The sequence below is a fragment of the Martes martes genome (genome assembly GCF_963455335.1).
Source record: "Martes martes genome assembly, chromosome: 9".
NCBI classification, from domain to species: Eukaryota; Metazoa; Chordata; class Mammalia; order Carnivora; family Mustelidae; genus Martes; species Martes martes.
The window spans coordinates 16,889,726-16,917,676 of record NC_137896.1 but is presented as its reverse complement, the minus strand read 5'-3'; the positions used below and the strand labels follow the sequence as shown (position 1 = coordinate 16,917,676).

Sequence of the window (27,951 nt, the reverse complement as noted above, 5' to 3'; positions counted from 1 at the left end):
TTGCTGTGCAGTGTTGGGCAAGCTGTTCCTTTTTCCCAGAGCATACTCTTATCACCTGAGAGGCTCTCTTAGATTTTGAAACAGTGAAGAGTGCTGCCGTATGGGAGGTTAAGAGCTGGGAAAGGGAGAGAGGCATTGGTGGCCCAAGGGGAACACATGATTTAGCACCCGGAGGACCTGCATTCGAGTTCATCTTTCCTACCCACTCCCAAGGGCTCTTGAGCATTCCTGAGCCTCGGTATCTTCACGTGTAAATGGGGACAATCACTTATAGAACATACACAGAGAGTGCAATCCATGTATAGAGAGAAGCAAAGGACCACATTGCTTGAGAGTAATGGGGAAAAAAGCAGTGAGTCAAGCAATGATTCATCTGAGGGAACAGCCACCACCTACTCAGGCTCATCACAGATAGGACGGTCCCGGAACAACCCGCGCAGAGAATACAAGGCAGAGGTTCTATGGTCAGGCATTGCCACGAGCACTACACACACCTGTTCAAGGCCTGACTTAGAGTCAGACCCTGTTTGGAATCTTTAGAATACACAGCAGCTTCCGAATTGCTGGCCATTGATTCTGTTTCCTCTGCCACCTACGCTTCCTGGGCCGAGCTGGATCCAGGTTGGAAAACCAAGAACTAGACCATCTCAATAGCCTCCATCCTGGCTGGTCTCCCAGTCTCCAGTATCATAAATGTGACACTGCAGGGGGCTAGCGGGCGGCTCCCTAAGACCCCTCAAAGAAGCTGGAGCTTCTCAGAATTGGCCCTTATTCTCGCCCAACCACTTCTGCCTTGACCTTTATGCTAAAGGAAAATCTAGAGCCTTGGATTAACTAGTCCCGATTGCTCCTCACGATTTCAGGTGGCTTCTCTCCTCCATGCCTTGCTCATGCTGGACCCTCTTACTACTTGGCAAATGATACAGCTCGGTGTCACTGCAGACTGTCAGCTGGGAATGTCTTGTCTTCCCTGAGCTCTCATAACGACCTATGTATATCTCTGTCAACACGCACTGTATTGTAATTATGTTCTCATGTTTCTTGCTTCCCAACTCAAGTGTGACTTTCTTCAGAAAATGACTTCTTCACAGCTAGTTTGGTACTGTCTCCCAAGCAGTTAAACAGTGCCTGGCCCTGAGTGAGTGCCCAGTAAATGTTTGCTGAAGGAATGAATAAACAAATCATTTTGATCCCTTGTGCCGCACTCATTCCCCACATATGAGATGCTCAAAGTGTGCTTGTTGAACTGGGAGGAGCCAATTTTTTTTTTTTTAAGTAGGTTCCCCGCCCAGCATGGAGCCCAACATGGGGCTTGAACTCATGACTCTTGAGATCAAGACCTGAGCTGAGATCAGAAGTCAGATGCTTAACTGACTGAACCCCACCCCCCAGGTGCCCCCGAACTAAGCCAATCTGAAAGCTGTACCCTGGGGCAAAGTGCAGTTGTTGGCAAAGTCCAAGGAACGAAGGCTGCTCACCTGACAGGGGCTCCCCGTGACTGAGCGGGCTTCAGCATCACCGTGATGGTCGTGTCCGTTTCATTCAGTGGGGTGTCGGTGTCGTATTCAGGCATCGACGGAGCTGGGCAGAGAGCAGAGAGAGGAGGGCACTCAGCACAGGTCTCAAACCCAGCTCACCACCTCCTTTCGCGGCCATCCCTAAAGATACTCAGGATGACCAGTAGGGGGACATGTGGGAACCGGTTGGGTGAGAGTCACAGGGCATCCCAGGCTTTCAGCGGAGCCTGCTCTCCTTCCAGCCTGCCTGGAGGTCCCTTCCAGGTGCACAAGAGTCTGGGGAAGGACGTCTGGGAGGTGGCCAGCAGCCCTCAGGAATCAAGTCCCCCACCAAATAAACAGATAAAAGCAGGAAGTCCAAGTACTTAACAAAGACATGAAGGCAGAGTCGACCTTGTTCAACATATTTGAAATGCAAATTACAGCAGTGATGAACTAGTTTCTCTTTTCCTTCTGCTCCCTCTCTCTCTCTCTCTTTTTATGAGACCCTCTCTTCTCTCAGACCCAGCTGACAGGAGTACGAAAATCTAATCCCTTGGGAAGGTAATTTAGCCGTTTGTATTAAGAGCTATTAAAACCCACATCCCTTTTAATTCAGTATTTCAATTTCTGGAATTTAGTCCTAAAGTTATAATCCAAACCAAGGAATTAAACTTTATTCTGTAACATGTTTATTGAAGCGTTATGGTATAAAAACACGGAAGCACCGCATACATCCAACCACAGGGGAATGTTTAATTAAATTACGTCCATCCACTTGACAGAACATTATCACGAAAGCAATGTACCAACATGGAAAACGCTCATGGTATAAAGATAAGTGAAAACATTAAGCTGCAAAAACCACTGTGGGTATCTATGCAAAGCATGTATGTATGCAGGCCAGAATTGCACAGGTATTCTCAAAAAAATGTAAATTGTAAAATGGGATGGGAGATAATTCTCTATTTATGTTCCCTGGCGGTGGAGGGGGGCCATCTCAGGGACAGCAGGGGACATCTCAGACCTCCGTGGCTTTATACTAGTCATTCCTTCCCTCCTTCCTTCATTCATTCTCAGACATTTCATGAGAACTTGTGCTGTGCCCTGTACTGACAAAAAGAATATTGCTGAAATCACCTTTTTACAAAACAATTTGTATGAGAAAAAATGTATTATTTAATGCAATTGTGTGGTAAATTATTTGGTGAAATCACTTAGGGTTCCTGCTGGTCTAGTCTAATTAGTATGTTTTTTACACTTTAGAAAGTTCGTGATTTCGGTTTACTTCACAAGACTACAATGCTAACACATTAGGGACTGCATCGTCCTAATTGCTCCATACCACGAGGTGACAGCTGGCTCTGCCCTTTTATGCTCCAAGGAAAATTAGGAATGGGGGGGAAAGAAACCCAGAACACGTTTCTTCCCTTTCCCTTTCTATTAAGAGAGATACCTGAAATTTTGGTGGCAATCCTAGTGGTGACGGGGGGCCCGAAGCCCTTGGCTGTGCTGGCCTTGATGGTGAAGGAGTAGGTGGTGCCCGGGTACAGCCCCACAAAGAGGTGGTGGGTTTCATTCCGGAGCTTGAAGACCTTCCCCCGCTGGCTGGAGAGGTCGGCACTTGGGTCCAGGGAGCCAACGGCCTTGTAGTTGATCTGTACGACAAGCCAGGAAGCAAACAAATAAATACCTCACTCGGAAAGCTAGATGGAGCTCATCCAGGAGAACATCGGGAGAGGAAAGGCGAAAGAGGCGTGTGGACTTGACGGCAAGTTCTGCTGTGACTGTCCACCTTACACATTAACCCAACCTTGAACACTCCACTGTTGATACATGGGAGCGCAGTGGCCCAACAGAAACAGAGTGTGAGACACTCTTTTCAGTCTTCTCGTGGTCACGTGAAAAGAGAATAAAATAAAGAAGAAAGTAAAATTGATTTTAATAATATATTTTGTTGAACCCGGTATTTGCCAAGGTTAATCACTTCAACAGGAATTAACCTAAAAATTTAACACGGTCTCTTATATTCTGTTATTCAATATGAGGTTTTGGGAATCTAGTATACAGTCTGTCCATTTGGATGAGCCCCATTTCTAAAGCTCAGTGGCCACGCAGGGCCAGTGGCTGACCTATTGGGCAGCCCCAAGAGCGGCGTTTCCATGTGGCGTCCCATAAGGATGGTTTGGAAGACTCATTAGAAAGGCAGTTCCCATGTCCCTTAGTCCCCACGGCGTCTTCTGGGGCTTTCTTATGTGTTATCTTGTTGCTTTTCACCAAACTTTGGGGCCTCAAGATACTCATTCTCATTTTAATATTAGAGACACTGAGGCTGGACTGGAAGTAACTTGCATGAAATCAGCATTTTCCAAACTCTCTCCGGTGATGGCCCAGTTCTGTGTTTCTCAATCCCCTGCTGAGCCATCCCAATCTACGGACCACACCACCCGGGCGGACTCACCGTGTATGTGAGTCTGGTCAGAGGACAGACCGGTCTGCACTCTGCAAGGAGCCCGGTCCTCTTGCCCCACCCTTGGGTGTTGCCACAATGTCAAGGTCCAATGAGAGCTTCTAAGCGCTCGCTCTCCATTTCAGCACCTACACTGCTGTGAAAGGAACCAGACAGGGGGCATCCCAGCACCAGCCCCCACAGATCACATTTTGAGGGCCACATTCCTAAATCACACAGCTCTTAAAGTGACAAACACAGGACTGTGTGTGTGTTTCATGTAGTTTGTTCTATTAAAAATGTTTTATTAGAATATAATGTACATACAGAACACTCTACAGTTCAGTGAATCCCTACTAACTGGACACAGGCCGATAACCCAGCACCCAGTCAAGGGACAGACCACTATTGGAACCAAGACATAGCCCACGTGCCCGCCCCTAAAGCTGCTCCCCTCCCCCAGTAGGATGATCTCTATCCTGACTTCTAACAGCACACACTAGTTTTCCCCCGTCTTGTACTTTATATAAATGGAACCGCAAAGGGCACACTCTTGCGTGTCTGGCTTCTTTCACTCTGCATTATGTTGGTGAGACCCATGCAGGCTGTCACGCGTCACTAGAGATCACGCGTTCTCACGGTTACGCGGTGTTCTGCCGCGGACATGTGAGTAAACCCAGGCCTGCCGCATCTGAATGCTGTGCTCCTTATTCTAAAAGGAGCTGCCCGGCTGGGAGACAACACGTCGTTGCGTAAAGAAGGCATTCATCCATCTACTCGTCCCCTTATTTGCTCCTTCCCAAATGTTGCCCACGTGGGCCTGTGTTCTGGGACCTGCATTGTGCTCTGCAGGGTACAGCCCAGATCAGTGCAGGCTGGACCCTGTGCCCGGGTGCCTTCCACTCCAGAGCGAGGTAAGGCAATGGCATGGTCACCTTACATCACTCTGTCTTCTGTCAAGAACTCAGCCTTGATGGGAAGAGAAGACGCAGACCGAAAGGGGAATGTACCAACTTTCCATCCAAAATAAGCAGTCTGCTGTTTCTGGCAAGGGCACCAGACACTTTGGAGACAGAGGTAACTTCTCCGTCCACCGTCCAGCAGTAGCAGGGCAACGACTGATGTCACTTGCTGAGGAGCGAGGCTGCCTGCTTGGGGAAGAGCAAATCGTGGAGGAGAAATCCAGAGAGCCGAAGGTTTTGGGTTGTTTGTAAGCAGAGCTGTCGGCCAGGGGTCCCTGTGTCACAGGTCCCTGGCGAACCTGTTCCCAGCTTTCCCTCTGGTCACCTCTGCCTCCTCCACACTTCTCGGAGGGAGGCACAGCAAACATCGGCCTCTCTGTGCATGAGGGCCATTCCGAGGGCAGGGAGCGCTGGCAGGAAGCTCTAGGTCATCAGCATCCGGGCAACCAGACCGAAGGCAGGTGATGCACATTCTCTGGGCTCCTCCCACGTGACACCCCAGCAGCAACCCAGGGGACTTCCTGGAGGAAGTCCACTCCAACTGCCTCCAAACGTAGCTGGCTGGGGAACAGACCAGCATTGGAGCCAAGACATAGCCCGCATACCCCCCTCTGAAGCCGCTCCCCTCCCCCAGTAGGATGACCTCTCTCCTGCCACTGGCTACCTTCCTTTCCCTTCCCCACTCCCGCTTCTCCGTCACCTACTTGTATTCCAGTCTGTGTCTCAGGGTCACCAAACTAAGACAGTGTGCTCGTGGAGGTTTCTCAGGGGAGAAGCGAGCTGACATCCGAGGATAACAGTCAGAGGCGAGAGCATTCCAGGTTCCCAGCAGAGGGAACTGCCTGGGCGAAGGCCTGGGGTGGGAACAGGCTTGGGAGGACTGAGGAGAGCCCAGTGTGACCTGGGGGTGGTGAGCAAATAGGGGAGCTGAGCCCCCAGGGTGCAGCTGGATGCCAGTTTCCTGGGGCACAAGAACAGAAACATCCAGAGAACTCTGCTGGGGGGCAGCCAATCCCAGTGGACCAGGTGCTCCTACAGCCTTTTGAAATTCTGCCCTTGTCCCCCTGCCTGGGCTGGTGGCAACCACACTGATATACAGACACCGGGAGGTAAAACTCATGCCTTATTTACTAGCCAATTCCTTTCCTGCGCTCCAAATTCAATCCAAAAGCGACTCAATTTCCACCGAGCTGTCAATATAATATACCGTGCTCCCCTGCTCTCCTAACCTTTCCTGGTATTACAGGATCCTCACTTACTTGTAATGAAACACTATGAATAAATCAATGTATGTTAATATAGCGTGTCTTCAATTTTTTATGAAGGGCTTCACCAAATCTAATTCCCACTGCTTTGTCAGAAACAGTCTTTGAAAAATTTAACTTGCAAGTTTTACGAAGTTAGTGGGGGACCGGGCTGGGGAGGGAAAGCCAGGAGGTGAGAAAATTGGAATGGGATGGAGCTGTGGCCATAAAATGCATAATGCAACGTGAATCTTTGGAAATAGAGGAAGGGTAGGATTTGTTAGAATAGGAAACATAAAATAAAGAGTTAGTAGGGGAAAGGGTGCCAAGCTGCCTGTCAACCCAGGTCTCTTTTGATCACTGTCAGGGAGAGGAGTCCCAGCCAGAAGCCAGAGTGAGGACTTCATAAGGAGAATCCATTCATGTCACCCCTTAGAAGCAAAAAAGCAGTGGTTTCCCATTGCTCTTGGGATCTAGAGCACATTCTTTTTTTTTTTTTTTAAAGATTTTATTTATTTGACAGAGAGAGAGATCACAAGTAGGCAGAGAGGCAGGCAGAGAGAGAGAGGAGGAAACAGGCTCCCTGCTGAGCAGAGAGCCTGATGCAGGGCTCAATCCCAGGACCCTGAGATCATGACCTGAGCCAAAAGCAGAGGCTTTAACCCACTGAGCCACCCAGGAACCCCCTTTAGAGCACATTCTTACCCTGTGGTTTTCAACAGCTCTGTGCATGAGCTGGCCTCCCGTGCCCTCCCTCTTATGCTCCAAGGCTTTATTCCAGTGTCTAAAAAGAGCTATGGTTCCATTGGCCACAGGGCCTTTGTACCAACTATTCTGTCTGCTGAGAACACTTATATCCTTCCCATGCCTTCTTTTTACCTAATTAATGACTGCTTATCCCTAGATCTCCCTTAAAATGACACTTCAACCAATTAACGGTCACCAGAGGGGAGGTTGGTGGGAGGATGGGTGAAAGAGGTGAAGGGGATTAAGAGGACAGTTATCACAATGAACAGTGACTAATGTATAGAAATATTGAATCACTGTCTTGTACACCTGCAACATGTAACACTGTATGTTAACTATACTGAAATTAAATATATAGATATATTTTATATATGTATATATGTATTTGTGTATTTGTAAGTGTGTGTGCATATATACGTGTATATATATACGTGTATATATAGGTATATATACATATATATACGTACACACACACACACACACACAGGCACCCTCCCCTGCAAATGACACTTTTCATGAGTGCCTTCTCCAACTCTCCCGTCCTCCTTTTTTATGTTCCCAGAAGAACATCTCTTTCCTTTGAACCATTGACTTTACAACAAGCCATGCAACTGTTTCTTTCATGAGTCCCTTTTCCACTAGCCCAAGGGTTGAAAAAGTAAAGCCCGGAAGCCAAGTGTGTCTCACCATGCGTGCTGGTACATAGAGGTTTACGGGAGCACAGCCATGCCATTCAGTCACGGATCACTGTGGCTGCTTCCATGCTACGGGGCGGGGGGGTTAAGTCATGGCAGAGAGAGTATGGCTCATACCATGTAAAACATTTACTCTCTGCTGCTTCATAGACAAAGTCTGCTGATCCTCGTAGTAGACTTTAAGCTCCACAAGGGCAAGGATCTTACCTGGATTTTGTTCCACGTTGCTTCCCCTCACATGTCTGAATGAATGATCCAACCAGCTGTGTGGTGTGAGCAATTAGCTTCACTTCTCTGAGCTTAGGGTTCTTCAAGGGTTAGATAATCATTTAAATTTTGGTTTCTGTTTGACGTTGCAGAGTGACCCCTGCTTCTTTTCTATGGAAGGCAGCCTCTTTGATCAGGAGTGAGGCTCCAGGGGTGTCCAACGAGCCCCTTCTGCCTTTGTAGCAAGGGTCTGGCCACTACGGGCCGTGGGTCACCTTGTGAAGAACAAGCAGCCTTTCTAGCCTGGGCTGCAAAGGACGGGGGAAAACAGGCAGGGAGAACAGAAGGAGATGATTTCCCTCGGAGGGCCCCGCCAGGGAGGACCTGTCTGTTTCTTAAACATGCTCTAAGCTGTGCTGTGGTCCAGGCACTGGGCTGGGTACTGGGTAAATGCAGGCAGAGCAGCTGATGAGATTCTGCTCCTGAGAATGAGATGCTGCATAGAAGGGGAGGGAAGATGTAGGGATGAGGGAACTGGCCACAATGCAGAAGCAGGGGGTCGGTCTGAAGATGCAATCATGACAAAAACGCAAATAAGGGGCAGGCACTATGAGGGGGCCTCACATAAAAACTATCTCATTTCCTCCTCCCCCAAAATAGTATGGGTTCTTTATGGTCATTGCCATTCCTTAGCTGAGGACACAGAGGCCAAGAGAAGGTTTGCGTGCCAGGGGGCAGTGTGTCGGAAGGATAGATGGGACTCACTTCACCAAGTGTTCTCCGCTGCCTCTACTTCCTCATGGTTTCATCTCAGCCGGTGCACGAATGTGCACGCCATGACACGCCAAGAACTTGGACAAGTCACTTAGAATACACGGAGATGTCCTGGAAGTACCGGAGCACTGTTCAAAGAGCTCTCTCATGACTAGATGACCCCAAGTGGAGGAAACCCATAACTGCATCAGCAGGCAGGAATGATAGAATAAAGTGTGCCGAGTCCTGCCTGTCTATAGCGTGATGCTCCAGAAGCTTCCTTCATAGCTCAGCACCCTCCCCTCTCACTACATCCTTGCTGTCTTTGTCCTAACCCCCTTGGGGGAGGGGCAAGTCAGCATCCTACACTGGGCCTCCCACCCATTCCTGACTTTCCGCACGTGGCTTCCAGCCCATCCTCTGGAGGTCTCAACCTCGAGGAGTCCTAACAAGGTTATCAACATCATCAGCTCATTTAAAAAAAAAAGTTAATTTTCTTTAAACCCAAAACAAATGGTTGATGTATTTTCTCCCTTCTCTGGACCCACTGTAAAACTGTTTACAGACACGGTCTCTGCCATCTTGGTGACCTCCAAGGTAAACACAAAGAAAGACCTATTGAAGGTCACTGGCTCTTGTCAGAAGTGTTAGTGTTGTCTTTTTGGTTTCCTGAAAATTAAAAAATCAAATCTGAGCACATTCCTTCTTGAACAGATGGCTGAAATGCACATGGCAGTGACTTCTCGGCCACAGGGCCCTTGTTTTTCCTAGAGAGCGGAGGGCTATAACGACAGCAGGAAAATGATCATGACTGACACGTGTCCTGATGCTCCTGGTGTTTCTAACCCAGTTCCTGACTTTGGGGACAAACAGAGACACCGATGGAAATAGCAAGGAACCAAGTCCTTGAGGGACACAAATTTGGGAGTGACCGGTTCTGCGGGAGAGAGTGCAGACAGCCTCCTGGGGAAGCTGCCAGACTATGGGGCTGGGTCTGGACTCCAGAGCACAGAATGCCCTTGAAGACCTTTTAAAAAGTATTAATGCCTGCACCCGAACTAACTGAATCAAATGCTCCAGACACAAAGACCTTGGCATCAATACAGTTTTAAATTTCTCTAGGAGATGCTATGGGGCAGACCGGGTTGACATCAGTAGAGCTGGACCCCTTACGTGAAGGGGGTTAAACAGAAGAATTGCAAACTGTGGCCTGTGCCAAGGAAAGGTGTCCTCAAAGGGCATGCTGGAGACGAGGGGACTCCCCGCGGGAGCAGCACAGCGGTGAAGGTTACAGGTACGACTGTGGGTGAATGCTGGGTTCAGTGGTCCCCACTGAGGAGGAATGACATGTCTGCACAGCCTTGTCTCCCCCCAGAGTTACGAGCTACTGTTGTGGCTTCATTAGCAGAACACAGATTCTTTGGATCCCCTCCCCCTGGGGAGGGGGAACCTGATCCCTCTCTCCCTGAGTGTGGGCTGGACCTAGTGACTCACTTTACACAGACCTAGTATGAAAGCGGGATTATAGTAGCTTAGAGTGGAGACACCTGGCTGATGCCACCTTAACCAAACGATCAAGGTCAACACTGGCATGATCAGCCATATTGAGCTCAAGAGCCCCTCATATGATGTGATGAGCAGGGTATTTGCCCTCTGTGGTCTTTTTCCCTAGAACTTCAGCCCACCAATTAAACAAACAAATAAACAAACAAGCAAACATCAGGGCACGTGGGTGGCTCAGTTAGCTAAGCATCTGCATTTGGCTCAGGTCATGAGCCTAGGAGCACGACAACAGGCTCCCTGCTCAACGGGGAGCCTGCTTCTCCCTCTTCCTCTGCTCCTCCCTGCCCCACTCCTACTCTCTCTTGCTGTCCCTCTCTCTCTCTCAAACAAAAAAATAAATAAAATCTTAAAAAAAAAAAATCAGACCAACCCAGACTCAATGCTGGTCAGCAATCTTAAAAAAACGTCAAGGTCATAAAGACAAGGAAAGACTGAGATACTGTCACAGAGGGGAGAAGGAGATGTGATATCTAAATGCTACATGGGAACCTATAGGGGAGATAAAGGACACGTGTGGAAAAACTCAGGCAATCTGAGAACAAAGTCTGAGGTCTAGTCAACAGTAAGGCACCCACGTGAATTCTCAGTTGGGATAAATCACCTCGGCTGTGTGAGAGGTTAGCGTCTGGGGAAGTTGTGCGAAGGGTACAGAACTCTGTACTATTTTTGCAACTTCTCTGTAAATCTAGAATTATTTCAAACAAAATGTTTACAAAACAACAACAAAAAGTGGCGTGCTGGGTTTGGTACCTGGGAGGTCTTTGGGGCTGCAGAATAAAATCAACAATATCCACGGAGCTCTTGCCTCTGCCCTGTGCTAAGCCCCGGGGAACCTTCAGAAACATCCAGCCGGTCAGGGAGACAGGCATGCCCGCAGGAATGAGTGGCAAAGGCACAGAAGGATTACTGCTCTGAAGGAAGGGAGGCTGGTCCTCAGGAGCATATAACAGAGAAGGTTTCTGGGGTCAGGCAGTCTTTCCCCCAGAGCGTGAAGGTGTTAACCAGGTGAAGGAGGTGAGAGAGGGCTGGGAGACCGGGGGAGGAAGGAGGAGGTGGAGGCTGCAGAGAAGTTCCTGGGTAGGATGACTGCTAGCCTATGTAGCATTTTTGTGGAAACCAGGAAAAAGCAGCTCTCCAGGCAGATGCAGGCGCCCTCCATCCCAGCCCCTGGCTCATCAGTGAGCTGAGGGTGCCTCTGTGACAAGAAGAGAGACCCTTCTGCATGCCCAGTCATAGTCCTGACAAATACAGTTCAGTGCTTTGTGAATTTCATCCTCTTAGTGGTGTGACTTTGGGCAGTGCACAAACTATACAACAGAACGTGACAGCCCTGCTTTGAGGTTGGTCATGGAAGGTTTTGTGTGAATACCTGGGTCTTTAGATTTTATCTTGAGGGTAACAGAGCGGTTAGAGGGTAGGCTATCAAAAGAAAGATAGGGTCATACCCTAATTTGAGAAGAGCACTGCTGAAATTGTGGTCCAGTGCCAAGATAGCATCAGCATCACCTGGGAGCTTGTCAGAGATGCAGGTTCATGGGCCATCCCAGACCTACTGATCAAAAGGTCTGGGTTGGGGACCAGGAATCTGTTCGCACAAGTTCTCCAGGTAATGCTCATGCACGCTGAGTCTGAAGAGGAACATTTCCTGGCAAGGGGAAGAAGGACTGAACTGACTAGAGGAACACGGCCCTTTGGGAGGGGCTGGCTCTCACCCAGATTACAGGGGACACAAAAGGCCTGGTTTAGACTGGAAGCTGAGGGGAGGGAGAAGGGAGTGAATTAGAGAGCGGGTGAGTCCTGGCTGGTGCGGGATCAGATCCTCAGACCGGTGGAAATAAGAAGGAGCTGACCCTTGGCATCAGGCCTGCAGGCAGAGTGAGATTTCACAGGCTGGACACTGATGGGAAGATCTGTGGGAGTCCGCTAACCTGGGCCTCCTGAGGCTGCTGACATTCAGGAAGGGGAAGAGGAGGGGAAGGAAGACCGTGGATCTGAGCCTTGGGAGAACCTACCCTGAAACCCAGAACCACAACTTACGGAGCTGAGCGCCGAGGATGTATTTTATAACCTCATCTGCCAAAGTGCTCCGCTATTCTTGGCCAAGGCCTGCCAGGCTCCTCTGGTTCCCAGGGTCAGAGGCCCAGCCTGGGGATCTGTTTTGCCCTGCCAGCACCTTGCCTGGGCCGCACTCCTTCTCCAGAGCCGCCAGCACAGCGACCAAGGGCTGCAGCGGCCGGGTGGGTGGGCTCGTCAGGTCCGCTGCCGCCACCCCGCAGGAAGCTTGTCCCAGTCTTGCCTGTACTCCCTCCATAGGCACAGTTCAAAGATGTACTGCAGAAGGGAGGCTGGCTGGTTTGCCCAACATGGCTTTTACTGATTTCCAATCAATACCCTGTCTGCTGACTTTGGCTGGTTTCCTGGTGGCTCCGGGATCAAACACAAGGAGGAACCCAGTTCGGAATCCAGCTGGCCCATGTCATGAATATTTGCCACCCGGCAACCCAAGCTGCAAAGCTGGCCTGCAGGCGGTAACAAGAGCTAACATTTACTGAGAACTTACCTCGTGCACCTCCCTCCCTCCCCTAAATCACCGCCTGGACCTTCAGCTCTCGACAGACTTCAGGTGAGTGCGCTCCTGTCAATACGTGTCCCCTCCCCCCCCACCGCACCCCAAAGCAGCACAGGCCCTCCAATCCTCACTGCTGGGCTTCTCTCAGTGTCCTCCTCTCCCCTCTTCCAGCTCCCCCACATGGGAGGGATATTCTGATACTTTCTCTCTGTCGAACTGCTCTGAATTTCAAAGACGCAGCCAGTCGGAGCCCCATAACACAGCTGCCACCAACTCGGGTGGCTCTAGATTCTTTCTTCCTAAACTGTCATAACGCAGCTTAATAATATGAAGCTTGATCCTCCTTTCAGCTTTTAGTCTCATGCTGGGGTGCCCTGGGTGCTCTGATTTTGTTATTTTCACAGAAACCTCCTTGCTTAATGAGTCTGTCTAGTGATATTCCCAATTGCTTTTAGTCTGCGTTGCAATATTTCCTGGGCTTCTAGATGTAAGCGGCTTGCCTTCCAACTTCACACTCAGCTGATTTCGGTTCTGCTGAGTTTAACCTGGTTAAGTTGCTAAACTGCGTGACCGATTCCTCTCCAGTTGGCTTTGGGCATGGAGACGTGAGAGCGGGCAGATGATCCCTTGACCCTGCTCCCTGGAACCTTGTAGCACGGCCCATGGGCTTTCTGGCAGAGACAAGCCTGGGGAAATCCTTCGCCGAGGGCAAGGCCCGGACTCTATTTGTTTACTGCTGTAATTGCCAGCACCCAGCTTGGCGCAGAGCAGGAGTCAATGAGGTTTACTAAATAAATGAGGATTAAGGATGAAAAGGTAACAGACTCAGAATGTGGTACAGCCTGGTTTACACTGAAGTCATTCTGATGCCGAAGTCCAGCATTTTCCACCCTGCCCTACACCTCATCCTTGACCCTCTGCACATGTCCATGGGTGGCCAGGTGTCAGAGGTGGGGCATGGAGGTGGCGGCTACCTGCAGTGGTCAGACCACAAGGCTTTGCCGTGGGTGCGCCTGGGCCTGCCACCCCATGGAGGGACTTGGCAGGCATCCCTGGCAGCTGGGGCCACACTTGTCTGGTACGCAGCTGACACTAAATTAAATCGTGTATTTAATAATTAATGAGGCCCACGTTGGTGAAGCTCTTGTCCTCTTGAGGCTGAGTTTCCAAACCTGTGTAAGTAGAAAGACCCTTCAGGGCTTTTCCATTTTTTGGTGGTTTTTACAAATGGCCACGATCCTTGGACACTCATCCCCTCAGGAGGCCGAGCTTTTGTCCCCCTCCATGAGTCTAGAAGGACTTCTGATGGCTTTGACAAATAGAACATGGAGGACATGGTGCAGTGTGACTTCTGAGACTGGGTCACAAGGGTAATGCAGCTTCTGACCTGTCCACAGGGGGACACTCGAGTCTACAACATGGGAAGTTGCTGCACCAGATGTTGCCATGCTGGGCGGAAGCTTGGAGCCCATGAAGAGGCCGTGTAGAGATGCTCTGGGTGAAAGCCCCCGCTGAATCCAGGCTGGGAGCCTTAGATATCTGGGAACCAGTCTGGTAAGTGAGCAAGCCTCCAGATGGTCCCACTCCCCTGCCCGGTCACTCCTAGTCATTTGAGTCTTCCTGGTTGAGTCACTAGACAACGTAGGGCTGACACACGCCATCTCTGCCATGCCCTTCTGAATTCCTGAGCCCAGAATCTGGGAGCACAGTAAAGTGGTGGCTCTCCGCCACTAGGTTCTAGCATGGTTTCTTCTATAGCAAGAGTAACAAGGACATCATTTGTCCATCAGACTTGACAGTTTCTTGGGAGCATGGGTAACGTTTCATTTACTTCTGTATCCCAGAAAGGAAACAGTAGATGCTCAGTAAGTGCCTGCTACCTTCCTGACCAAGGATCAAAGTTAGCAACTCCAGTGATGAGACATATGGATGCCAGGAGCCTCCTGGTAAGATGCTCTGAGGAAGGCATAGATCCCTTGGGTGGTATTTTTGCCCAAAATGCCTAAATCACATTGATGGGCTCATCTGCAATCATGGAGCCGCAGGTCAGAAGCCAAAGGCTCAACCCTCCGCTTCCCACCTCCTTGTAGAAACTTATTACAACATTAATAACAACAACGAGGTGAGTTAATATTTATTGCCAATCAACGTTTTCCAGGAGCCATGCCAAGCACTTTCCACACATTACTCATTGAATCACTACGCGTGTAGGAGACTAGTGGCATTATTATTCCCATTTTACAGACAAGGAAACTGAGGCTTAAGGAGACTAAGTAGCTTTCTAGGCTTCTCAAAGCTAGTGAGAGTCAGAGCAGGCTTGCTTCCCCAGGCAGTGGGAATCTAGGCTCTACCTCCTTAACCTCAGGGCTCTGCTGTCCTCCTGAAGAGGGGTCAGTCTTGTTTCCAGGAGCTAGGACACTGGAACCGCCGTGGAAACTGTCTGCGGAAGGATTAGCTGGCATGAGAGAACCTGCCTGGCATTTGGAGGTGCAGAGAAAGCTCCAGGTTAGAGAGTTGGGGGGATATGGAAGCCAAGGTTGAGGAGGACTGGGGTGGAAGTGAATTTGGACAATGAGGATGATGGGGGGCCTGCCCCAGACTGCACTTCCTGAGCACCCCAGAGGGTGTCTCCTTCTGATCTGGAGCTTCCTGCCTCCTCCTCAGAAGGCTGAGGCAGGGGGTAGATTCCAGAAGGCTTTCTGAGGAGAACTTTACTAATCACATAATAACATATTCTGGGGCAGCAGGGGGCTGAGGCTCAAGCTCCACTCCATTGCATTTTTCTCTCATTCAGCATTTTCCTCATGAAACTAAAATAGAATCAATTTTATCCCCCCCTCCCCAAATTAGGTATTAGGAAAGAAATAAAAGGGTGGGCATATGAGAGATCTGAACATCAATTCAATCCAGCAGAGCACATATGTAAAATGTTTTATGAACCCCTATGAGCAGGGGAAGGATTTGTGAAAGCTTTTTTTTTTTTTTTTTTTTTGGTTCTGTTGCCTCCTCCACACAAGAGATGAAAGCTTTTGTTTTCCTCTCTCCTTGGTTAAAATGGTCATTTATTCTACCACTTTCTTTTGCTGGTCTCCGGTTAGACACTCTCTCTTTCTCTAATCTTGTCCTTGTATTTCCCCTCCCCAAAGCAGACACACAGCAGGTAGCTACACTATTCAGGGAACTGTCATTTCTGCTGAACCAGGTCATCAGGGAGCCCACACCCTCCTACCTGCAGTGACCCCAGGCCCTCGGCGGGGTCCGGAATGGAACCTCACAGCTGGAGGGAACTTTTTCATTTACAAAGCACTCGGGAGAAAGGAAGGCTCAGAGAGGCGAAGGGGCACGCCTAAGGTCACCCAGTAAGTGGATCTTCTCTGAGGAGACAGCTGTGGCATAACAAGACAGCCTGGGAGGGAGTCCGAAAACTCGGGTACAAATCCTGGCACTTCCTCTGGGCACACAGTTGTCTCCAGCAGCACTGCCCGCTAGAAACAGAATGGGAGCTACGTCTGTAACTGTATCTTTCCTAGGAGCCACATTAAACAAACAGAAAGAAAGAAAGAAAGAAAGAAAGAAAGAAAGAAAGAAAGAAAGAAAGAGAAAGAAAGAGAGAGAGAGACTGGTGAAATTAATTTTAATAATAACCCAAGATATCCACAATGTTATTGTTTCGCATATGATCCTTGCAAAATGAAGAACGGGATATTTCACATCCCATTTTCCCTCCCGAGTGTTGGAAAGTGGGTGTGAATTTTGTATTTCCTACCCAGAGCCTCAGGTAATGAATGGCTCGCCAGCATGGGTCTAGGCCAGGGTTTCTCAACTCTTTTCTTTGTCATCATCACCTCTTAAGAAGCCTTCTTAGTCACTTTTTCCCTTCAATCTCCAGCATGGAATTTTAATTGTACAGATATGCCATACAGCTGTGCCGTACAGACTCTACACATATTTGTGCAGCTGTCTGTGTACACGCACACAGATGAGGGAGATCGTTGGAGCACACTCCTTCCTGCAAGAACCCAATTTTCGTCTCTTGTGGGGTATAACACTGTGTTGAGAATGTCTGTTCTAGAACAGGCAGGAACAGTCCTTTCGGTTCTTATCTGTAAAGTGAGGACTCATGAGTGGACGACAGAGTTCTGTGGGAAAGCTTCCAGTAGTGCCAAGCGTGGTACAGAAACTAATAACCGTGTGGGACCGGTGCTTCCAGCGCACTGTTCCCTCCCACACAGCTGGTGCTGCCGGGAGTTAGGACCTCTCCTGGGCCAGCAGGCTGTTCCCAGGGTTTGTGCTATCTGCCCACGTCCTCAATCCGCTGTCACAGGGAGAGACCCGGGGTGCCGTCCCTCAGCCTGGCCGCAGCTTGGCTGAGGACACCAAGACCTTGTGGATCGTTGCTTTGATGCCCGTTCTCCCCTGCTGGACACTGAGTTGATGCCAAATGGCCAGGAGGCACCCCTGAGGGGCAGCCCCGGTCTCCTGACACATGAGGACCAGGCTTTTCTTCCTCCCCTGGGTGCCCTCCGGCAGAGGGGTGATGCCAAGGTTTATTATCTCCACAGAGACACGTGCTCTGTGTTCTAATACCTTCTCCTCCCATAGTCTCCTAGAACCGAGAGGTTGCTAACTGTGGGCTAAAACTGTTTCTCCCCTTTTAAAAAGCCCATGCCCTCCGTGAAGATGTAGATTTGATGCCTCAGCTCCTGGTTGATTCTAGCACCTTCTTGCCTTCCCATCCCAATCCTTTGTAGAGGCCAGTGAGACCCATCCCTGCACCTGTGGTGCCCAAGGAGCTGTAACTTGTCATCAACAACCCAGCCATCTCCACCCAGTTCCTCCTCCTGTCCCACCTGAGTAAGGTGCCCTTAGAGGCAATGCCGGGGTCAGTGGGGAATCATCCAGAATGCCTCTGGAGATTGGGACCTCAGTTCTTCTTACTCACTCTGTGGCTCTGCCTGCGGGCAACGCTGTGAGAACATGGGTGCTGGGGTCAGACAAGACTGGCTGGCTTCCATGCACGGCTTTTCCTACAAGTCCATTAACTCTACATGGCGCGTGTGAGTGGGCTTGCTGCAAAGGCTATGACTCGGTGTCCTGAGCTGGGGATGGCAGAGTCAAACCCAGGAAGTGAACACTGATTGCCTGGTCTTCTAGAGCCATGCCTCATTAGGCACCCATTGTAGGGAGAAGCCAAGCAGCCAAGCTGCAGACTGGAAAGGAAATTGGCTTTGGGATTTTGTCTTTTCTTTTTTTCTTTCTTTCTTTTTTCTTTTTTTATTTTTTTTGGCTTCATAGTAAAGTGTACTTCTCGGATTCTTGTGTTTCTTTTTAGATATAAACCCTCCCTATCTTTTACTTGGGAGGGGGTTCGGAATGGAAAGATATTGAATCTCATCAGCTTCGAATCTTTTAAAAACTCAGAGAAGACACAAGGCCAAACTCTGAATTCTGAAAGACTGAAGTTAACAGGTATGCATGTGATCATGGGTCCTGGAGTTGACTCTTGGCCACGACGCTCAGCAGCTGGGGGACCTTCAACAAGACTCAGTTTCATCATCAAGAAAAAGGACTTGTGGTGGAGCTAAAGCATGTCCACGTGGATAAGAACCCCTGGAAATGCGTAGACCTTAGTAGGATAGCTAGTAGGTCCATCAGACCTCAATTTGCAACATGAGAGGGTCTTTGAGGCTATTCTGGGGAACCTATAGATTCATTCAATCTGAAATCAACAATTATTTATTGAACTAATATAAATTAGCCAACATTTCAGCCACTCCAGATACGTCAGTAAACAAATTGATAAAAACCTCTACCCTCCTGGAGGTTCCTTCCACCTGCCAGGCAAGTGAGAGGAAGGAGAAAATGATACAAAATGTAACGTACAGTTACTTAGTATGTGAGCAGATGACAGGTGCCATAGAAAAGAGAGAAAAGAGAAAGGACACAAGAGAGTAGAGGAAGAGGTACAGGAGTGCTGGGGGAGACCTGGGCAGGACGGGCCTCATCGACAAGGTGAGATTTGAGTGAGGACTGCATGGAGGTGAGTCAGAGAAGTGGATATTGAAGAGAAGAGCTGGAGGACAGGCCCTGAGCTGGGCTCACGTCTGGCTGATTTGATGAACAGCCAGGAGGCCAGTGTGGCAGGGGGCCAGTGAGCAAAGGAGGGCAGATGGTGGACAGGGTGAGAGGGGGTAAATGGGGTCCCTATAAGATTCAGGCTTCTGGTCTGCCTGGAACGGGGCCCCCTACAAGTCATGAGCTTCACTGGACTGAGAAGCAGCCCTGGAGACAGATCTAGGGGTTAGGGCGGGCTGGAAGGACTGAACTCTTCGTCCTAAAAGGTGATTAATGGCTGCTCCAACTCAAGCCAGGGAGGTAGGGGCCCGTGAGCTCCTGGGACTCCAACAAGGCTCTGGGCCCTGGGTAGGCGGAGGGTAGGCTGGTGTAACTGGGCCCACATCCATGCCCTCTGAATCTACAGGGTACTGCAGAGCCCAGCCTTTGGACCCTGTATCTCTGGCGGCTGCCCACCCAGTTTCCTTCCAGGGCCACTTCTGGGTGAGTCAGGGGTAAACACAGAGCACGGAGTCGGCCTCAGGCAGGAAAAACGAACACAAATCAGGATGAGGAGGTGTCAGGACGACGGCTGCTGCCGGCCCAGCATGGCCCTCCCCAAGCTGGACCTCAGAGGGAGCAGCTGATTTGAGGAGGTCAAAGGCCATTATAAGCAACGCTCTGTGAAGTGGGTGATCCCACTTTGACGGGTGGGGCTTTAGTGATGGCCTCCCATGAAGCCTGAAACCTTGAATCTCTTTGCTCCCTAAGTGGAGGAATTAGTGCTGTGGGCCCAGCAGAGCTTCCGGGATGCTGCTGGGCTAATAGCTAAAGTACATCATCTCTTTCTGAGGTCCATTCCTGCAATTCCAGCCTCTCATCAAGATGCCAGGCTCACAGATGTCTCAAATGTGAAGAAGGCAACCCGGAGCCTCTCTCCTCAGCATGTACGAGGTATGCAACGGGAAAGTACTGGGTGTTTCAGGTGGGAGGTGGAAAGAATCATTCCATTGATTCAGATGAAAGCTTTTTCATTGAAAAATATCAAAATTTGCATGAAAGACGTTTGCTAAAGTAATAGCAATTCAAATGCTCTTTGAAGTGCTCTGAATTTAAGTATAGAAACACTCCCGTGGAGACCTGTCTGGATTGGTTCTTGTCTTACCTCTACGTTACTGGGTTCACTGGCAGCCTTGGATGGGGTGATGAAGTGGCGACACCACCCTGGGCTGCCTAACCTGCCATAGGTTTGGAGGGAGTCCTCCATCAGTTACCACTTCTCTGGGGCTGGCTCTTTTCTTCGACAAACAATCCCGGAGCCCAGATTTTACCTCCAAAGGGAGAATTCAGGAGCCAGGAGAATATTCCAACAACAAATTGGACACTTGGAGGAGGGATGTGTTATCTGTCTCCAAATCTGGGTCCCCCTGGAGAGGTTTAATGGTATCCCCTATCCATCCTTTCCATCCTGAATGTGTGTGTCTAAGTTGCCATTTCTGAGTCATTGGAGTCCATGGTGTCACTGACACATCTGCCAACTTGCCTTCAATTGCTCACAGGACAGAGACTGCTAAGTCAGGAGGGTGAGTTGGAACTCAAAGGTGCCGTGGTAGCGGGGAACAGAATATATCCCACAGCAGGCCGAAGACTCTTTGAAGCAGGTGGCATGGAAATCGACCACCAAGTCAAGAGTAAAGTCAGTGTGAAGAAAGGAAGATGGGCAGACAGACCAAAGGAAGCAGGGACAATGGAGGAGAGAAAGAAAAAGAGACCTGGGTGTTGGGCTTTCCGATTACATGTCCATGACACCAAATCATTTTTCATCCACTGCCCAGGACTGTCCATAAAGCCAATTGGAGCTATGTCGAGGAACCCTTGTTTCTTAAAAAGTGTATCTCCCTGATGAGAAGATCTCATCTCTACCATCACCTCATTTGGATCTTCCATCCATTCCTTGCCCTTTCTTCAGCAGACAGCCACAAGTTATGGCCTCCTCTAGTTCCATAGCCACCTCCATGTCCTGTCCTCTGGGTCCATGGTCCTTCCTTCCTCATCCCAAGTCCTGCACCTGCCCACCGTGAGCCATGGAGTCACCCAAGCGCAGACTCCAAACTGCATTAATTCAGGTGGGCACCTGGTACTCCCCAAGGCTGCACAGTTTATGCAGCCAGCAGAACTGAATGTCGATGCCTTCATTTTCCTGCCACGCAGCTCCCTGGGGAACCAGCCCAGGAAACAGCTGTGCGGGCTGATAAGGGCTTTTCTGCCTTGTCAGAGTCCTCAGTACCAGCTCCAGATAAGGGCCAGTGATGGGGTCTGGCACCTGTACCGGGTGTCAAGTCCTCTCCTTGGGCCACACGTATACACAGGCACACCACCCCACCCCACCCCACCTGGCCATGTCCCTGGCAGAGGGGTGGGCATTCCCTCAGGAGACAGACTGAGGTTCTCCTGCTATACCCCCAAAATAATACCAGTCCCTAGTCACTCCTCAGAACCAGGAGAAAGCTGCCTGCACTGGTTAAGAACATGGGTTCTACCACTATTTGTGACTCTTTGGACAAGTTGCTTAGCTTTGTGGTACCTCCATTTCCACATTTGTTAAATGGAAGGAATGAAGTCCCTATTTCACAGGTGTGAATGAGGAAATGTTGGGTATAATACTGGAAAAGCCCACAGAACGTCTTCTGGGAAACAGTAAGCTCTCAGCAAACACATCTACCGTTATCCCTGCGAAATACAGAAGTCCTTCCATGGTTCTCCACTGCTCTTAAGATAAAACAACCACCTGATGGGGCACCTGGGTGGCTCAGTGGGTTAAGCCTCTGCCTTTGGTCTAGGTCATGATCCCAGGGTCCTGGAATCAAGCCCCGCATTGGGCTCTCTGCTCAGCGGGGAGCCTGCTTCCCCCCTCCCGCCGCCTGCCTCTCTGCCTGCTTGTGGTCTCTGTCTGTCAAATAAATTAATAAAATCTTTAAAAATTTTTTTAAAAAATTAAAAGAACAACCATCTGCACTGTGGCCCACAGATCCTGCATGATCTGGCCCTTCCTGTCATGTCCATGCCATCTCAGTGACCGCATACACCCCCTCGTATGGATGTGCTAGCCTCTTCCCCACACCTGGTGTTGGTCCTGCAGTCCTGACCACAGAGGTGTGTGGCTAGGCTGTTCCCGCCACACAGCACACTCTTCCATCCCCTCTTTGTTTGGTTAACACCTTCTCTTCCTTCGGTTCTCCATTCCACCATCATTCTCTCAGGCAAACCTTCCCTGCCCAAGTCCAGCGTGCCATGACTGTCTCTGAAAGGGCCAGGACCACTGGGCGCAACTCTAGGAAGCACCACTCACATTGTACCCATGTGGATGGTGCGCCTAGAGTTGCACAAAATAGCAGTGTAGCGGGGCAGGGGGTCGGGCTGGAGACAGGGATAGGCTGATGGGGGTGTTGGGAGAGGGGGCTCTGCATCATCAGTGGATGAAGGAACAAGAATATCAAAAAGACACCACCCCTTGCCAACAGTTTCTTTGTGATTCAGGGTCTGAGCACCGAAGGCTCGGTCTTATGGCTCATGTGGTTTTTCTACTCTAGTCTCTACCATTTTTCCACTATGGTCTTAACATCTATTGCCAAGATACTATTTCCGGAGTTATATGAAGAAAAAGGCAACTGATACTCCCCTTCAAATCCTCCCCTACAGTGATCCTGGAAGACAAGCCTCACTGCCTACCTCATGTACACAATTTCACATTTTATTTATTTGCCTCTCTAAATAAATCTGCCACTCTGACCAGACTATGTGACAGGAGAACAGGGACCACATCTGGGACATTCCCTGCAGGCACCCAGCAGTGAGGGCACAGAGCAAACCCTGAGTGAATATTTGTGGAATGAATGAATCAGCCTCAGTTTCAATACCAAGGGCTGTCCTCTAGTCCAAATCTATCAAGCCCAGTACCTGAAATTCCAGCTCAAGTCCCCAGTTCAAGGAAAAGACAGTAAGGAGCTTCCATCACACTGAGTAGTATGTTCCAGAATCGGTTCTTTCACTGAAGGAGGAACAGACAGTTGTGTCCAGGGGAGCTGTTGGGTTTGCGCTTTCCTACCCCTGCCTGTGTGAACTCGGGGACCAGACTGGGATCACCTTAGAAGAATCAGATGGAGGATAGTCCCAGGCTGAGGCTCCAAGTGAGCTAGTCTAGAATGTGGCCAGGCTACCAACATTTTTAGCAAATCTCTCCTCCTTCTGGGATTTCGATGCCGTTTGTCTCCAGGCTGTTGGGGAAGGGAATATGGCTGAGAGACCCTGCATGAGGAGGCTCCAAAGGTCCTTTGCTTCTCTAAGAATCCAGGGTGTAATGAAGAAGCAGAGAGTCCAACCAAAGGCCCCTTTGGACGTTGGCTATGTTCCCAACTGAAGAAGTACAATTACAGACAGGTTAGCAAGAGAGCTGGGCCATGAAATAGGAATTCTGAATTGAAGGGAATTAGGAATTCTGGAATTCGGGTGAAAAGAAGACAGGGTCTGCTCAGTTTTGATAAAGGGTTCTTAATTCTATTTAGAGGACATGTACATAGGGTATTAAAAACATTGAGAAGAATGACATGGAAGCTATGTAAGTGTCCACTGACAGAGGAACAAATGAACAAAATGTGCCAGACACGTACCATGGAAGGTCATCCAGACTCACAAGGAAGGAAACTTGACCCAGGCTCCAAGGGGGATGAACTTCGAGGACATGATGCTAAATGAAATAAGCCAGTCCCACACAGGCAGATCAGTAGGACTCCATTGTAAGAGGTTCCTAGAGTAGACCAAGTCCCAGAGACAGAAAGTAGAGTGATGGAGGCAGGGGCAAGTCAGTGGTTACCATATAACGGTAGAGTCTCCGTTTTATAGGATGAAATGAGTTCTGGAGATGGTCGGTGGTGAACATCACGAGTATATTTAACCTCTGAACTGTATGTTTTAAAACGGTAAGATGGTAGGGGCACCTGGGTGGCTCAGTGGGTTAAGCCTCTGTCTTCGGCTCAGGTCATGGTCCCAGGGTTCTGGGATCAAGCCCCGCATCGGGCTCTCTGCTCAGCAGGGAGTCTGCTTCCTCCTCTCTGTCTGCCTGCCTCTCTGCCTACTTGTGATCTCTATCTGTCACATAAACAAATAAAAAAAAAATCTTAAAAAAAAAAAAAAAGGAAACACAGACACTGACACTCCTTTCACATTCTTACCTGCCCCCCCCCCCCCGCAAAAGACAGAGACCAAGGCAGGGCACATGGAGGCCAAGGCACATGGCAGGGCACATGGAGGCCGCTCACGGTTTCTGAGCACCTACTATGTACCTGGTGCTTTGCTAGGTCCCCAGGATTCACCGTATTATTTAATTTGCTGAGTAACACTATGAGTTAAGGAATACTCTTACAATTTCCTGTTGAGGAGACAGGCCCAGACAGGGTGAGTGACTTCATCTAAGTCGTACACGTGGTGGGACACGGCCCAGCTGGGCTCTGACTGCCATCCAGAGAGTGGGAGACAACAGGATTGTACGTGTCGCCAGAGGAAGCACTTGAGGACAGAGTGACGGAACTATCAGTTCATAAATATTCATTTTCAATCCTTATTTTCAGGCAGGGGCTTAGGGTTTCTAAATATTTAGATTTTCATTTGTAAACTGACAGGATTCTGCCGTTGACAGGAACTCTCAGAGGGAACAGAGCTCACTCCTTTTTGATTGTCACATCCCCAAATGACCTTTCTGCTGTGTCGACGCTTCTAACAGCCTGGATGTGGTCCTGGCTACAGCAGCAGGCGGCCTCCGACGTTAAATGAACCGGTTGATGCCAATATTAATTTGCAGCAGCAATAATGGGAATCATGGACATATGTGTAGAGCTTTGCCATTTGCAAAGTACAGACTCAATCAGACTCTGAGCGCAGCTCTGGGTGGCCAGCAGAACAGGTGTGACACCCTGTGACAGAGGGTGGGGAGGGGAAGAAAGCCCGGGAGGGGCCACAGCGACTTAGTGAGAGATCAGGGCTCCTGTGCCCACCATCTGATTGCAGGTTCTGTGCTCATTACACCGCAGAGTCCTACCTTTTGTGCTGATGGCAGAAGCTACGGGCCAAGCATGGTAGGGAGACCACTTCACAGCATGTGTCATGCAGGACTCAGGGAAATCCAGGTTCCAGAGGGGTGAGGAGGCATGAATGGCCCAATCTGGGCCACTGCTCTCCCCTCAGAGGCATGGCGGTGTGTGGAAGGCGGGCAAGTTAACAGCACAGAGAGCAGCACTGAAGGTTCTTACAAGTCTGCACACCCAAGAGGGAGGGCCTCCTGAATCCAACTCAGTGCCCTGGGTACCTCCCTTGCCTTGTCTGTCCCTGACATCTACATAAGAATGAGGTGACTCCAAGGCCAGTGGATTCAACTTTTGCAATGCCCCACCAAAATCCTGCAGCTTCCCTCCAACAGCCCTGCCCCTCAGTCTCAATCAGCTCCAGCTTATTTTTTCTCAGAAACCTTTCCAAGGCTAGGTCTGCTATGTTCTAAGGTTCAAAGAGAACATCAGGTGTGAGCAAGGAGAAACCTCCCTCAATTAAGCCGTCAAATGTAAAATAAATGAAATGTAAAGTAAGAGAAATCAAGGTGGCTGGTTGTTCCATCTCCGGCCTTGACATTTTAAACACGCAAGTACATGAAGAAAGTATACCTTAAAAACAGTGATAGAGTTTAAAGCCAAGTTTTCAAAATGTCAAAATCCACCACCCATGGTACTAGAAAGAGAACAACAAAATGGAAAACAACGAAATGGGAAATCTAAAAACAGATATGACCATCAATGTCCTCAATATAGAAAAAGTTCTTGCAAGTCAATAAAAAAGAGGAACACTTGAATGGGGGAAAATGATAGACGACATGAACGGGAAATTCACAAAGATACTTATTTGTCAGTGTGGAGAAGAGACTCAACCTCACTTGAAACCAAGTACATGTAAATTTAAATTAGATATCTAGGTTTGCTTTTCTAAGTAGTAATGAGAATTTAAAAATCATTAACACAGAGCTTTCTTGGAGTGGGAGTAAATGGGCACTTTCATGTACTGCATTGATGGGAAATCTCTTTCTGGGACTAATCTCATGGCTAGAAGCCTTACATAAGAAGTCAGTAATACCAGAGCCTGACACAGAGAGCAGAACCGTAACCAAATAACCAATACCAAACCAAACCAAAACTATAGGCCAGCATATTAATTTTTTAAAAGATTTTATGTATTTATTTGACAGAGAGAGAAATCACAAGTAGGCAGAGAGGCAGGCAGAGGGAGAGGGGGAAGCAGGCTCCCCGCTGAGCAGAGAGCCTGATGCGCGCAGGGCTCGATCCCAGGACCCTGAGATCATGACCTGAGCCGAAGGCAGTGGCGTAACCCACTGAGCCACCCAGGTGCCCCATTTTTTAAAAAATAACAATATACTACTGCCAAGAAGAATCTATTCCAGAAGTTGAAGGATTATTACAATTAAGATTCTCCTAATGTAACGAATCCTATTCATGGGTCAGAGCTCATCCCAAAAGATGTTGAAATGTATTCGACAAAATTCAACATCAATTTACGAAGAAAAGGCAAAGTATGTATAATCTAGGAAAGAAGGGAGGCTCTCTTAATGGGAGAGAAATATCATCACACAGAAAAATGTGTTATATCCACATTCATCAACTGAGTACCTGCCATGGGTCAGGGGGTACACTGAGAGTGGGACAAGCCCCTGCCCACATGGAGGCTACTTCTAGTGGGGGAGACAGACGATGACCAAGTAAACAGATACATAAAACCATTTTTTAAAAACAAGTGAGTGACAGGTGCTATAAAGAAAGTCAGGTTAAGGACTTAGAGAGTGATAAACAATCAACTTCATGTTTAGCACAGAAAGGCTCAGGGCAGTCCCCTGAAAGTCAGACGCGTGGAAGGAGATGCTTGGTCAGACCTCAATGGTGCAGCTTTGCTATCAAAAGGCAGGCACTTAGAATTAAACAAACGAACAAACAACAGCTGCCATAAATAAAGCAGCATGGGAGGGTGTAAAGATTGTATCACTCTTTGGAGAAAAAAAAAATGTGAAAGCTATACAAATTAAAATACTTCCAGAACCCAAAGACTGGATTTTGCCAAGAGCAAACGATCACAATGGATGGGGGAAAACCGCATCCCCAATTATGCTAGAAAGCTGTCATGAACAGGGCTGAAGAGCCATGAGATCGCCAGACAGAAGATGGAAATGCTCTCACCCTGCAGGGGAGACACAGCAGTCCCAAGTTCCAAGAGCAGGAGGAGAGACATTTTTAAGTTGATCCACTGCAAAACTGTCTCTGAAATGTCATCAGGAAAGAATCTCCCTTACACTGACGAGCCCTCACCTTACTCCTAAGAGCCTCCCATCAGCAAATACCTTTTCCCCAGGAAAACTTCTCCCGAAAAATGCATCCTCTCCAGGCCACAGTTGGTTGCACGTTGTGACAGTGATCAATGGCTCCATTATGTAGATTTGCTTTTTGCTCCATTTCGTCCACCAGACCGTCCAGCTGCCTGCCTGGAACAGGCACACACCAGGGGGCTCCTGTCCAAAATCGGCGGCCTCTCTGGGAAAAGTTCCCAACAAATCCTACCCCTCCCCTCCTCCCCCAACCCCCCAGAGCCCTGTTTTGCTAGCTCCTTCTGTGAGGGGAGTTTTAGGAGGTACAATGGTTTAAGAGCCCAGATTTGTGCATTACTGCTTATGACCTGAAATGGGAAAGAGACGCGTCTGAGTAGATTGGGGCAAAGGGTTCCAGACAGAAGCCTGTGGAAAGATCCCGAGTCACAAAAGCCTGGAGGGTTTGAAGAACAGTGAGAAATTCTGTGCCATGGTGTATCTGCTGGGGGAGATGAGCTGGGGCGGGGCGGGGAGGGGGACGGTGAGTTGGGGTCAGATAAGTAAAGGGCCTTGAAAGGCATGATAAAGGGTTCAGGCTCTATGACAAAGCGGTGGGAAGCCGACTCTGGAATTAAACCAGAGAGCGATGTTATCATATTCTCCTTTTTAAAGGAAGAACACAGCAGTGATAGTTTGAATCCATGTAAAGAGAAGATACAAAGCCGGAGAGGGAGTGAGGTTGTCAGCTGCTTGTCTCTGAGTTCGTTTTGCAATTACGTCCTTTCTTTGATAACTTGGATGAATG

The 27,951-nt window shown here is 49.1% G+C and overlaps 1 protein-coding gene across 8 annotated transcripts in view; it reads right to left on the bottom strand.

Annotated features, from left to right (window-relative positions):
* Positions 1-27,951, bottom strand: part of PTPRT (protein tyrosine phosphatase receptor type T) — a gene marked incomplete at both ends in the record, with an annotated part of 1,058,076 nt that overhangs the window by 304,885 nt on the left and 725,240 nt on the right. For all 8 annotated transcript variants that reach the window (XM_080814111.1, XM_080814118.1, XM_080814112.1 and 5 more), the window contains 2 exons: positions 1,479-1,581; positions 2,953-3,154. In XM_080814111.1, the coding sequence (XP_080670237.1) occupies positions 1,479-1,581; positions 2,953-3,154 (305 nt within the window). The remainder of the gene's footprint in view (positions 1-1,478; positions 1,582-2,952; positions 3,155-27,951) is intronic.